This window comes from Falco naumanni, chromosome 1 (genome assembly GCF_017639655.2).
Source record: "Falco naumanni isolate bFalNau1 chromosome 1, bFalNau1.pat, whole genome shotgun sequence".
In the NCBI taxonomy this organism is placed as follows: domain Eukaryota; kingdom Metazoa; phylum Chordata; class Aves; order Falconiformes; family Falconidae; genus Falco; species Falco naumanni.
In genome coordinates, this window is record NC_054054.1 from 63,213,746 (window position 1) to 63,227,964 (window position 14,219).

The 14,219-nt window shown below is 36.5% G+C and overlaps 1 protein-coding gene across 6 annotated transcripts in view; it reads left to right on the plus strand.

The window, feature by feature from the left end:
• The window catches only part of FAT1 (FAT atypical cadherin 1), a 112,143-nt gene that overhangs the window by 60,960 nt on the left and 36,964 nt on the right, over nt 1-14,219 (plus strand). For 5 of the 6 annotated variants that reach the window (XM_040596880.1, XM_040596870.1, XM_040596899.1 and 2 more), the window contains exons 5-7: nt 1,511-1,840; nt 2,371-2,581; nt 6,769-6,908. In XM_040596880.1, the coding sequence (XP_040452814.1) occupies nt 1,511-1,840; nt 2,371-2,581; nt 6,769-6,908 (681 nt within the window). Of the gene's footprint in view, nt 1-1,510; nt 1,841-2,370; nt 2,582-4,722; nt 4,792-6,768; nt 6,909-14,219 lie in introns of all 6 variants that reach the window. The other variant, XM_040596905.1, reaches the window with a different exon arrangement.

Consider the following 14,219-nt stretch of genomic DNA (forward strand, 5'->3'; position numbering starts at 1 on the left):
GTAGAGCTGGCGTAGGTGACCCTCAGACATCCCTGTGTGTTTCTATGTAATAATAAGGAAGGTAAATTAAGTTGGGGGGGAGTGATTAAAAGAAAATTAAGGGGAGACCATAGAAAAAGCACTGAGAAAGTGCTACACTGGGTCATAAAATTGTTTTTAAATTGAGACACACAAGGATTAAAATTTTACAGCTATAACAAAAAACAGCCCAACAGCAAAGGAAAAGAACATGAAAGATTGGAAAAAAAAAAAAAGAAAAAAAAAGATGTCTTTACCCATCATTATTCCCTGTCTTTAATGCCGATTTGTTTTTTAAAAGATCCCCTTCGGAAACTGAGATTTAGCTAAACTTCTAGAGGCAGGTAATACTGTTATCAGTGAAGAATTTGTTTTGTTGTTTTGGTTTTTTTAAAAAAAATGTTTTGTGTAATAGAAACTAAACACTCTTTTGAAAATATCTGAGGTTTGTCTGAGCCCATTAGCTTGTATGTGAGTGGCAGGATACAGCCAGAAAATGATGGGCCTGATTCTGGAACTCTTCTCCTAACCAAGGTCTTGCAGGAAGCAGGAACAATAAGCCCCCTATCTTTTTCTTTGAAATAGATGCTAAAGTAGTTTATATAGGCTCATATTTAACCCCTTATTAACAAATAAGGGATTAAATAGGTAAAAGTCAAGGTAGTAAGGTATGATTCCTGTAAATGAACTGGTTTTCCATCTGTTTGATCCTTTTCCAGTAGATAAGAATTTTTTCCTATTTTCTGACTTCAAATAAACATAACTCTGAATATATTTTTATTCACTATCCATGCCAATAACATCAGATCAGTCATATAATTAATTTTATAGAAGATTTCATACTAATGTCTTGGCTTTTTAGGAGAAATTTTGACTATTGCTGGAAGAGTAGACTTGGTTCATTTCCCATTTCATTTAGTTCATGGAAATAGATTGTTCTGTGTTGTCTTAAAAAGCAATTTTTTCAGTGTCTTTCAAACAATATAGTGATTTTGTCTTGAAATATAGGGGATTTTTAGTGCATCGGCCTGTCAAATGATGAAACTTAAGTTCTTATGAATTGCGTCTTTTGAGGTTTGAAATCAAATTGTTAAATTGAAAAGTTGCAAGGAAACACTAGGCTGAATTAAGGTATTATTACAGTGAAAATGTTACCAGAGATACTATAATTGTGTGCTGTTCCTGTACTTAAGTTACTATTTCAGTCACAATGCTGCAAAATAGTGAAATATATTTTATCTATATCTGTCAACTCCTACATGCCATAAATCCAGCATCAAAATACTACGATAGTAGCTGAATAGACTTTTGGTAGTGCCTTTTGTAAATGTTCACCAAATAGCTTTAAACAATGGTCTTTAAGTAACTGAAATTAGAGAATCACTGTACAGTTGTCGTAGGCAGTTGTAGGAAAATCTGATTTCAAAAGAGCATTGTTGGAAGGACCATGTTTGAATTAGGTGCTAACCATATCATTTTTTTATAAAAACAGGTAACGGTAACAGACAACGGTATTCCTGCAAAATCAACAGTTGCACGGGTGATTGTGAAGGTCTTAGATGAGAATGACAATAAGCCTCAGTTCTTGCAAAAGTTCTATAAAATCCAACTTCCAGAGCGTGGTAAGCCAGAACGGGAAAGAACTGCCAGGAGAGAGCCGATCTATCGAGTTATTGCTACAGATAAGGATGAAGGCCCCAATGCAGAGATCTCTTACAGCATTGAAGAGGGTGATGAACATGGCAAATTCTTCATTGAACCGAAAACTGGAGTGGTTTCATCAAAGAAATTTTCTGCAGCAAGGGACTATGATATCCTTTCAGTGAGTCAAAATCTTATATATCATAAATATGTGAAGTGTTCTTTTATCTGTGTTCTCATCACTTCTTACTCAGTAGCTGGCAGATGAGTGACTGCAGTATTTGAGGGAAGAAAGCTTCAGCAAATCCCAAGTATTTTTCTGTGTGCTTGTGGTTTGTTTGTTTTGTTTCTGAAGGATGATTTCAGATGTTTGTATTGGGAAAGTGAATCAAGAAGCTGTTGTTCTTTTCCAGAACTTGACAGATAATGAACATGATGAAGGAACATAAACAATCAGTTTGACTCTCTTTCAAGAAGAAAGCAAAATAAAAGTGAATTTATGTTAACAGTTTGTGCTTCTATCAGGTGCTGCATACTTTTTCTCCATTGCTGCCCAGATAATGAAGGGCAAGTGGCACTTTGAGAGACACTTAACCTTTCTGGATATATCTCACACAAGCGAATGTGCTTGGAACTTATTATTACTTTTCCATTTATGTGACATAATGATTTATGTGATCCTGTAACCTAAAAGATGTGTCTGTTTCACAGATTAAAGCTGTAGATAATGGTCGTCCACAAAAATCATCAACAACGCGGCTTCACATAGAATGGATTCCAAAGCCTGTCCCACCCACAGAGCCCATTTATTTTGAGGAAGCATTTTTTTCTTTTACGGTGATGGAAAGTGACCCAGTTGCTCACATGATTGGTGTAATAGCTGTTGAACCTCTTGGAACACCACTTTGGTTTGACATAACGGGTAAGGATGACTTAAGGGCTTTTATTATTAGAAACAAATGAATGGAGTCAGATACTGGAGGGCTCATTGCAGCTGGGTTTCTTAATTGCTTATCTAAATAATGCAAGATTTTGGCATTCTTTAGCTGTAGATGCATACTTTTTTCCCTCAGTTTCTTTATAAATCAAAATGACTTGAAATTTTTATCAGTGCCACAATATATCAAAGATGAAAATCACCTTGCAAAACATCTGCTTTGCGACAGTTTTGGTAATGACTTACGAATATTGTTTCAATGGAATTAAAACATAGTCTGTAGAATAGGGAAAGAGATAAAATGGCAGTTTTCTACAAATCAGGATAGTATACCCAAAGAGAGATTATATTGTTCACGCTGATTTTTTGGCCTCTGAGCTGCTTCTCAATTTGCTGTCCCTTAAATCAGTACTAAAAGGAAAACTTGCAGTGTTCCTAACCCCAGCAAACTTCTTCCTGTACGTATTCTTACTATGTCACACCTTAGCCTTTACCATTGAAAAGGGAATTTTAATTAGTAATATGAATATACATTGATGCTGTGGTGACAAAATGAGTAGTACTTCTTAATTTTAGACTTAATAGACCTATGAGCACCAGGAATACACAGTGTGTTCATTATATAGCTGATACCAAAAACAAGTTTTGTCGTGTGTTACATGCTTTAGAATCAAGGAGAATAGCACAGCCTTGTTTCAGGAGAGGTATCTTGTAGTGAACTGTTTCTGGTCTTAAGATAGCCCTATGAGATCAGGATTTTTCCACCACATTTGCAAGAGAGAGAAGGATCTTTTTCACCTTGGTTACTGCTGAAAATTTTAGCTAAGATTATGGTGTTAAGTTGCTGGAGAGAGCAGGTTTTGAACTATTTCTTAAAATTTTAGTTATTTTAAAGGTCAGGTTTGCTCTTAGGTGTTTCTTAGGGGATGCTGAGAACAGCAACAGTTAAAAATAAAGTTTGTAAAAACTGATACATGTAGCAGGAATATATGTCAAATACTTGAGGGTGTTCTCAGAAAACTTCCAAGCACATGAGAACAGAGACAACTTTTCCCTAAACGCATGCTTCATGCATGAAAAACTTGTGATTATATCATTACTAATATATTAGATATTTACATACAGGTTTTTAAATGGTTCTTTCTAATGTAGTCTGTAAAAAAATTCCTGTCCAGATACATCATAGTTGAATAAAAGGTGTTTACATTTAGACAAACCAGGGGGTTAGAGATCTATACATCTGTGTAGAGGGAGTAAAGAGTTCAAGAGACCTTCTTGCATTATCATAGGGGCAAAGCTCTCTGCATCAGAGGTATTTTGGAACTGAGGCTGCTCTTTTGCTGTTCTCCCAAACATACACACATATAGACATGAGATCAGAAAAGCAGAAAATATAAAAATAATTTACATGAGCAGGAGAGAGGAGAAGGTACTGCGTGATGCATTTCAGACAAGGTTATTCAGTCAACAGCAAACAGAAACATCTGTAGACCAAAAAGAGTCCATTAAAAGAAAGGTTAAGAAAGAGGTATTGCCAGAAAAAGGTGAGTGGTTCATGGAGACGGAAGAGTAGATAAAAGAGGCCTCAGAGGTCTTGAGAGTTTCCACGGAGTACAGCAATGGCATTTCCTGGGGTCTTCTATTAGCAAAATTTGTTAATTAAATCGGGGATGTACTTCTCTATACTTTTTAGTTTGCCTGAACGACTGTACACTCCAAACAGTGTGTACAGCTGAATAGTATTCTGATGATAGTATTTTGATTTGCTCCTTCTAAGTGTGCAGCACAGTTTGGACATTTACAGAACTTCTATTGTGTGCTTAATGCAGAAAATAGACAATATTTTCCTGCTATTTTTAGAAAGATATACAGGAAACTCCAAGGGGAAGGAGGAGAACTTGTCCATGAACTGTAAAATAAACAATTGTATTTTGACTATTTTCTTAGTAAAGGTGTTTGGGAAAGTTTGATATGTGGTCATGTTGTGTAGTTATCAGCTACTCCTACAGGTGGTCACTTTACTGCCCTCTTTTACTGTTTCTAATAGCATGAATTAATTTGATTGACAGCTTTCCTTTGTGTTCTGTGCTTGCTTTCCATGCTTTCTTTCTTTTTGGCTGAGCCAGGAGACAAGCTTGCTAGTGAAGTATTTTACATCTTTCAGATGGCTTGTGACCTGAACTGTACAGCAGAAGGTATCTGCTGAGATCACATAATTTATTACCAGATTATGAGATCTGAAATGAAAGCGTACATTTATAAAATATTTATTTTATTAACTTCGGAAATCAAAGTGCTCACGGTTGCATTTGTGACAGGTTTGTTTTTGTTTTGTTTTGTCATCATTACATTTATACAGCATCGATTCAGAGCATCCAGTTTTGGCTTTGGCCAAAACTGTTGCTATTACACTTTCAGCGTACCAGATGCAGAAGTTTGGGTTGAGTTCTGCTTCAGTGAATTACCAGATATCACCATTAATACAAAAATTAGGCAAGGCCTTTGTGATTTCCTTGATAAGAAAGAAAAAATTTTGTTAGAGATCTTATGCTTGTATCAGGGAAACTGAATGAGAAGATTCTTAGCCATTCACCCTGCTTTTTCCCTGAATATGGATATGATGTCATTTAGACATCATCTGAGCCATCTGAAAAAAAGGTATCACATGCCAGCTATAAAATAAAAGCTAGAGATTCACTTTCTGAAGCTGACATATTGTGCAAAGCCCATTAAAAAAATCTCATGTCCACCTGTTTATAAAAGAAAAAGCTGCTGCCTTTCATGCTGTCCGGTTTGTATTCATTTGTGTGATTCAAAAACTGCTGCTGGACCAGTAAGAGGAGTTGGCTTTTAGTGAAACTAGAAAAATTACATTATCTTTGTCATTATGAAATATCTTAAATCTAGTGAAGCAGAATCCAGCCCATCTTTCCTAAACTGATATGTCTGTCATGCTATGAAACCTTCTAAAGGTGACATCCTTTTTACATGTGAATGGGGGCCCATTTCAGTATTTACTGTTCTTTCTGGATTAAGTATAAATTTGCGACCTTTGGGACTTCACCCTTTTGCTTCTAGCATTGGGTTTTCATGAAAGGCATTTAGTGATTATAAAACATAGCATGTAAAAATTCTTTTTTTTAAAAAAAAAAAGGCACTCAGATGATATCTGAACACTATCCTTGTAAAATATAATTAGAAAAGCTTATACACATAATTAGAAGAAATTGGTTTGCCATATCTAGGATTGACTTGACCAAAATAAAAATTGATTCCTGCATTTTAAGCAGTTTGTTGAGACGTCTAAAGCAACTGTAAATAAATGGCAGTATTTGTCATTGCTAACAATATTTGGACTTAATGGACACTGTATTCTCATGACAGTCAGCACAGGGTGGCATGATGATGACAAACATTTATGCCAAACATTTAAACGTTTAATTGATCAAGTGTAACTATTGTTCTACATGATTATTTAACTAGTTCAAAGGGTAATTGGAAAGTTTCATGAGGGAAGTTAAGATAATTTGCTTCAGAAAAGGAGCTTAGCCATATTTAAACATTGGGCATTTAAAACATTTAGCACCCATCTGAGCCCTGCTTATTTCAGCAGGAGTTAGTGAGTTCTTTAGATACTCAGCACTGAGATGAGCATCCTTTGGAGGTGCTATAGCTTTTTCAGCCTTATATATAGTCATATACCAGTATAGTAATTTGTACTCTGAGCCAAAAGACACAAATCTGACTTACATGTCTGATATGGAATTTTCATTTATTTTGATACAAGGTATGTTTTTCACTAATAAGCTGAAGATCTGCACAAAATAAGCTATCACATTGAACCTCATAATTCTGCCTCCTACTATTTAGAATCTTTAAATTTTGGTTAAAAACAAACTAGAGAATCTTGCTAAGAATCTACCTGCTAACTATCCATGAGCCAGACAAATCAGCTTTGTCTAAAACTAATCAGTTTTAAATATCTGTAAGCAGCAGCATATCACATTACCAGAAGAAAGCCAAAGGGTTTAAAAGAAGTGTGTATATATAAGTATATGTGTATATAGTTTCACCTTCATTAAGCATCTGAAGACAGAACATGATCATACATGAAAACGTTGAAACAGTGCTGTGTTTTATGATCGTCTTCCTCTCCCAATTTCCTGAACAAGGTGGCAACTATGACAGTCGATTTGATGTGGACAAGGGCACTGGAACTATCATTGTCGCTAGACCTCTTGACGCAGAACAGAAATCAAATTACAACTTGACAGTAGAGGCAACAGATGGAACCAGATCTATCAGCACTCAGGTAATGGTCTTTCCAATGAAGTGCTTACAGTAGAAGGAATTTGTAACTGCGGGGTGGGGAGGGTGTTGCATTTTCTCCTTACCATTTTTTTCGTTCTGGACAATGAATATGGTTTATATAAATTAGGGACTCTGTCTAACGGGTAAGTGGATTCTGGTATTCGTAGAGCCATGTTGTTCAGTGATACTGGTGGAAGGTTGGTGTTAGTGTGCTGTAGTCTGAATCAGCAGCTTTTAAGTTATGTCATGTTTCTACATTAGCTGAGTAAATGAAAACAGAAACTAAACCCTTTGTGCATGATTACTCACAAGAAAAGGATTAATACTTATCTGAATTACCTCTCTATCCAGCTCCCCCCAAATCACCAGATATGATTACTTCATTTGAAATTTATAAGATGATCGTTGTGATGTTGTTTGGGGGCAGGGGGGAGGGTGTCCATCCAAGATCTGTGGATGACAAATTGTACAGTGTCCAAGTACCATTTTAAGAAATAGATCTGCTAACATCTCTGTGTGTCTTCCTGAGTACTTTTTTAGCTTCAGTGGACGTAGAGATTGCCAAACACTCTCCAAAAAGCAGCAGTCTCAGACAAACAATTTTTTTTCAGATTACCTCTCTACTAAGGCTCCATGGTGGTAGCAATTCATTGCAGTTGGACTAATAAGTTTACTTGACAGCACAGCCTTTTCTGGCATTGCTGGAAATAACTCATAGTAAAGTTAACTCATAGTAAAGTTAACTCATAGTAAAGTTAATATAGTAAACTCCTGTTTTTCCCATGTAGTTTCTTTACCTAGCCCAGAATCTGAATATATTTGGAAGTAAGGTTTATGAGGCTGCTATGAATAGAGCCACAAGCCTCAAGGAGCTCCACTTCCAAATAGAAAGGAAAGGATTTATTTACTGATGAAAGACTCTTGGATAAGGACAGTGGTGTGTCTCTGTTACCTACCAGTATCGTTAATCTGCCCCTCAGAAACTCAGAAGAGCAGTAAGTGGGTTGCTGCTGTCTTTTCTGTACATGGAAATATGTCTTCCAAACACCATTTCTTGTTGTTTAACTTCTGTGCAATATGTATGTTTTTCTGTTGTCTTTTCTAATGTCTTATATGTTGTCTTCCTTCTTTCAACCAGAGAGAAAGGTGTTTCTTGTCAATGTTTAGGATTTAAACCGGAATCTTTATTGATGTCTGGAGTCTTGATAGGTCAAATAGACTAAATTTTATAGTAGAAGATTAGCAGTTTCCTTTGAGAGCTGCCTTTTCCTTCAGTGATGACAACTGTGAGTGATATTCTAGACCATGAATCTCCAAACCTTGACAACCTATCTTCCAGGCAGAATTTGCTACTATCACAGCCATGGTGCTATTTCTTCTGGTGCTGATAACCACCATAAAAGCTTTGGAGAATCCTGCTGTAAATCTATTGCCTAGTTGTAGTAAAAATATAAAGCAGATTAATTTATGCTAATTACAGAATTCTGGATAGAAGACATGAATTAGTTTGAAGGGAAAAAAAAAAAAAAAAAGAAACCTAAAAACCTAAATCCAACTTGAAGAGAATTCCTTTCACCAGGGAAGTCAGAAAGACACCAAGAAGTTTTCCACTCACACTTCCCCTCCTTCCAAGAATGCAGTCAAAAATGCCACCATGTGGAGTGTCATGGGTAGCCTGGCGACTAGGAAAGGCTGAATATGGGCTCTTGATGACGGCAGATACTCTATCCAGTGCAGCTGCTTATGTAGCTGAATTTATTGCAGGCATCCTGAGCTGTCACAGTTGAACCATAACCTGCTTTGCCTTCCGGAACAGCCAAGAATTGTAAGGTCACAAAAGTACTTTCACCCACACCACTTCTTTCCTCTGGGTTATGTGATTCATTTAGTTGTTCTTGGAAGTGTATAGTGTACCTTTTGTCCAATTTTTTTAAATGAATTTGTTGTTTTAGCATTTTGTAAAGCAGAGTGTGCATTATAAACATTAACCATAGCAGTCCTCTGCAGAAGAATTGGAGTAGTAGTCTCAAATTTATTATCTCTGTGACTGTTTTTTGTATGATTTTCTTTCATGTCTTGCCTTTCCTCTCTCTGCTAGAGTTGGCAAGAGCAGAGTTTGTGGTTTCTTTTACAAACAAGCAGAGATCTTTCATTTGCATTGTCTTTTTCTCCTGCTTCTGGGATAAGTTACACTGTTGCTGCCTGAGTCTTATGTTACTGAAGTGTATAGACGGAGGAGTATAGATTAATTCAGACTCTGCAACTGCTGGTGCATGAACAGACCCCTGATTTGAACTGATTCTCTTACCTCCCCCGTAACCCCTGGCCCACCCAAATGGACTACTCTGTTAAGGTAGTATTCAGGACTATCATTAAGAAGATGCATTTCAGATGAAACTTCAGGGGAATTAAAAATGTTGATCAGAGGGTGATTTATGGCTGCTAGCGTGTCAATTCCATTACTGCTGAAATAATGATGAAAGTTTGAGTGTTGATGTGTTGTTGGACTCTTCTAAGAGCTTATAAACAGTTAAAATGGAGTGACAGGCAAAAGAAATGCTGAATACTGAGTGCATACATTAGGAACAACAATATGCCATACATGCTTTTAGCTTACAAATTAATTACTGTAAACATTGTTAAATTGTTTACTGTACTTCCAGACCTTGATTAACTGCATATTAAGTAATGTTACATTTAATTTGAAAAAGGAAGTGACATTTTCAAGACATTAGGGAGGGGGACAAGAAACGAAAATCTTTTTGTGTAAAATGAGTATATTGAATCTGACTTTAAACTAGAAGGCATTTGCTGGCCTCAGGCTATTAACATCTGTAAATCATTTAATTCTTTCAGGACTTCAGTTAAAAAAAAAAAAGTTAAAATAGCTTTTTTGAAAAATACAGCAGTAGTAGGCGTGGATGCTATTAGAATTTTGCATGCATCTAGATGCCAAATGCATGATGCAAAACAAGGACAAACAAATTCCCGGCCTACAGTACTGGTGTTTGAAAGATGGTGTTAGAGATGACTAGTGTCACACTAGGAAGGAATATAATAAAAAAAAAAAATATCTATGTACTTATGTTTTTGTTTTATAATGTTTTGGCCTGCAATAGAAAAGGTTATTTACAGGCTGTAAGTAGCAATATATGAAGTATTGAGTTGCTTTTGAAGGGAAAACAAAAAGAAAGAAAAAAAAATCCTGTTTCTAGCTATAGCCACTTCCAGTTGTTGCTATGTCTGTCAGGTTTTCTTCACTGGAAGTATTATTTAAGATGGTTTAAAGCTAATTGTAGCATTTTACATATCACTGTGCTAGTGCAGAATATTTAATCTTGATTTATGCAAAATTTATATGGGTATTATGCTCTGGGAATGAAGGATAGAATATTCTTCATTGATTAAATGTGCATTTTTCCTTGCGATCATCACACTGCTCCACAGAGACATTTTAGAACTGGTATGCTGTTGTATTGTCTCTGGATAATATAACTTCTTGTTTATGGAAATTATTATAAACACATCAGTGTAATTATAAATGGAGAGAGGAAGAGATTTTAAACTCCACATAGAATCAGCAAATGAAAAATTAGATTAAAACAATCCAAAGGAACATCACGTTTAAACATTCCACACTGAGTGTGTTTTGTCAATGGCACATATCTCCTCTGTAACTTACTAGCAATCAATGCATTCCTATGTAAATGTAGGTTTCGCCTGTCAAATAATTAATAGATTTCCAGTGCTTCCCTTAAATAATCCTGGGCTGCTTTACTTTTTGTCTGTATACCCAGGTTATATCTGTGAATAGAGGGCAGTTGTGCAACACAGCCCATGCATAGCCTTGCAAAATGAGTCATTTCTTTAGTTCCACACCATTTTGTTTCAGAGATCACATTATGGTCTAGTAATGTCAAACTTTTCTATAGTGTGCCTCTTTAATATGCAGCTTCTTTCTTTAAGAGATAATCACAGACTGGTCAGGGTTGGAAGGTACCTCTGGAGATCGTCTAGTCCACCCCCCTGCTAACACAGGTTTACCTAAAGCAGCTTGCACAGAATCGTGTCCAGGCAGGTTTTGAATGTCTCCAGAGAAGGAGACTCCACAGCCTGTCTGGGGAGCCTGTTCCAGTGTACCATCACCCTCAAAATAAAGAATATATTAGTGTATTTCGTTTGAAATTAATCTTATAATGTCACTGTGAAATGTGCAATAGCTGATTTTATTGTATTGGATGTGTTACTTTGGAATAACACAAGCTTTTCATGTGTTTTGTTCTCAGGCACGTGAACCCATAGTTTTCTGTGCATGCCTTTAAAATGGTACTCGTCATTATTACTTCAGGTGCCTTTCATTTAATTTGAAGACCTTAACAGTTCACATGAAAATTTGGTCCTCTTACATTTTAAAGGAAATTGCACATCTAGCACCTGTCACTTAGCATCAGTAAGAATTCCTGTCTTGAAAGTAGGGTTTCCTTAGTACATTTATTTAGTGGTTTAGGTTGGAAGGAGCCCCTAGCATTCATCTAGTAAAAACTCTTACTCAAAGTAGAGCAAACTGCAAAGTTGAATCAAGTTGTTCAGGGCCTTGTCAGGTTCTAAGTGCCTTTTAGTTCCCCATTGATTTTAATGGCCCTTCACTGGGTTTATTTCAATTTGTCAAAGGTCTGGTTTGGACTGCAAGGCCCAAAACTGTAGTGGATCTACAGTCCCACCAGTGAGTGTCTAATAGAAGGAAATAATTCTTTTCCCCATAACTGCTGCTCCCCTTAGTAAAGCAGCACGGCATACCTGCAGTTAGCCAAGTTACTAAAAGTGTGCCATTTGATTCACGTTACGCTTGTCCGCCCAAATCTGTGGAGGAGTGTAAAGTAACATCAGTGAGTAAGGAATGAATCCTAAAGTATCTACTTAGAACACCTTTCACTTGAGTCTGGGATAAACTTTACATTTAAAATGATTGCACTAATAGATCAAATTGTATATTTGTAGTTGTGTGTGCCAGTGCAGAGAAAAACTGCATGCCTGAGTCAGTCGTTTGACAACTAATAGAATACCTGAGCAAGCCACTCATAGTGACTGAGTCTTTACGTGTATTCTTTAGTAATATTTTTTCTTAATAATTCATATTTAATAGTGCTATGCATTTTGAGGAACTATCTGCTTAGCCCAACAGTACCTTTTTGGAGGATATCTCCTTATGTGTTTAGCAGTAAGGTCAATTTAACTGCTTCATGAGCTAATACCAGAGGAAGTTAATGTTAAGTCCTGAGGGTATGATCAACAGATCAGTTCTCGGTTAAGCTGGTTTATTGGCTATGTGGTTAGTTTTGCAGTTACCAATGTTGGTTTCAGAGTCACTACATTCCTGGAATTTACCTTTGTACTTTGCACCATTTTTTGTGGTGCTCCATTCTAGAAAAACTGGTTTTCTGTATCCATTTTGTAGTACCTTCAGCACAGGTGGCCATGTCTTGCACTCCAAAGATTCATCTAACACAATTGCTCTGGGATTGCTTTCTTTCTCATCTCTGATTTTACCCAAGTTTCTGTATTTCCGGGGGGGGGGGGGGGGGGGGGGGGGGGGGCAGGGGAATAAACCTGAACTTAAATAGCAATTTTGATTTAAATTCATCAAATTTGACACTTTATCTTTTTACTTACTGTTTTTCTGAGTCAATTTAAAAATCTCTTGGGGATGGGAATTGAATAAAAAAATGTACATGCTAATTTTTAAAGCATAGTATCCATTAATCTGGTGTTGTAATTGTATGTGGTCTATTCTCCTTTTATTTATAAAAACATATTTGTATAGTTTAGTTCATATTGAGGGTTGGGGGGTTCCGCCTTTTTTTTTTTAATTTGTTTGCTGTCTTCATTTGGTTTAATTTTTCATTTTCCTGATCACCAATGTTCAGTGAGCAGGTGTTTTTACTGAAATGCCATGTAAGTGACTGTAGTGGACCCTTCCATATTTCTTCTTCCAAGGTGCATTAAAATGTATTTTACTTACACAGAATTTTAAAGGAAACCAAATGTGCTTGTGTGACTTTAATTGCATCCTCTCTGATCATGACAATCTAAAAAATACCACATATTTAAGGTCATGTTCTTTCCATTATTGCTGTTCATTTTTCAGTTGAATTTGTTAGTGAATGTATTTAAATACTTGACTTAATGTGTATCCTGGGTCACCTACCGTTAATTTTTCTCCCCACTGAAAATCAATGTTTATTCCAACTCCTTGTTTCTTTTCTTTCAGTTTCTAATCCATGACAAAAACAAACTCCATAGTCTCCGTAGCAATATCCTGCAAGAGATTTTATCAATGTGCCAAAATAGTAGTTTATTTCCTATTTCTTCCATTTTCCAAGAAATCTAATAAATTGTGGGAGGCAGCATTTTCCTCTGCAGTGAAAGATTGTATTTATTGTAACAGACCATTTCAAACACTGAAAAACTACCTACGTTTATGAATATTTCCCTAAATGTACTGTGTTTTGGATTATGGCTCAGTGACCTGTAATGCCTAGGACTACAGCTACTAAAAAAGTCTGAGGCTTGTGTGTGTGGCTGTGGACGGCAACATGTGTGCCCATACCTACATGTGCCTCCCCTCCCTGCCCTGACTTGTGGTCTGGAGGTGGAGCTCAGTATAATTACCTTGTTGCAAGTTTTAACAAAAGAATAATGTCAGATTCTAGTTTTGCAAGGGCGAAGCTGAGGAAATTTCCTCTTCCTGTAGCAGCATACATGGCATTTCCTTATTATTTACCACAAGGAGGATTCATCTCATCTAGTTTTTATGACATGCAGTTTGGTACCTTGTCCAAATTTACATCTCCAGACTCCACCAGGTATCAGTGGAAAGCAATAAGTATATTCAGAGAGCAACTCAACCAACTTATGATATCATCAGTAGTTATTTTAAACACCTGTTGATGGCACAACTAACTTATTTAAAGCAGCTAACCTTTGGGTGGCTAAAAGTGTGGCTGTATGTGCAGCACACAATGAACTTGTATTTGGCCATGTGTTCTTGGAGCTTTGCTGTCCACCTGCCAACGTCTCAGCATTACTGTTACTCATCTGATGTTATCACTGTTGAAGGAACAGGATGGTGGCTGAGTGTCTTATGCCTTTTATACAAGAGTTAGATGCTGTGTAAGTCAAGTGGGTGCGCAGGGATCTTGTGTGGTTTCAGTAAACATTATTACTCAGATGAAGAGAACATTGCCTGCATAGCACATAGGTGAAGCCAGCTGAACTTCTGTAGGAAAGTGCAATTTGAAGTATCTATGTTAAT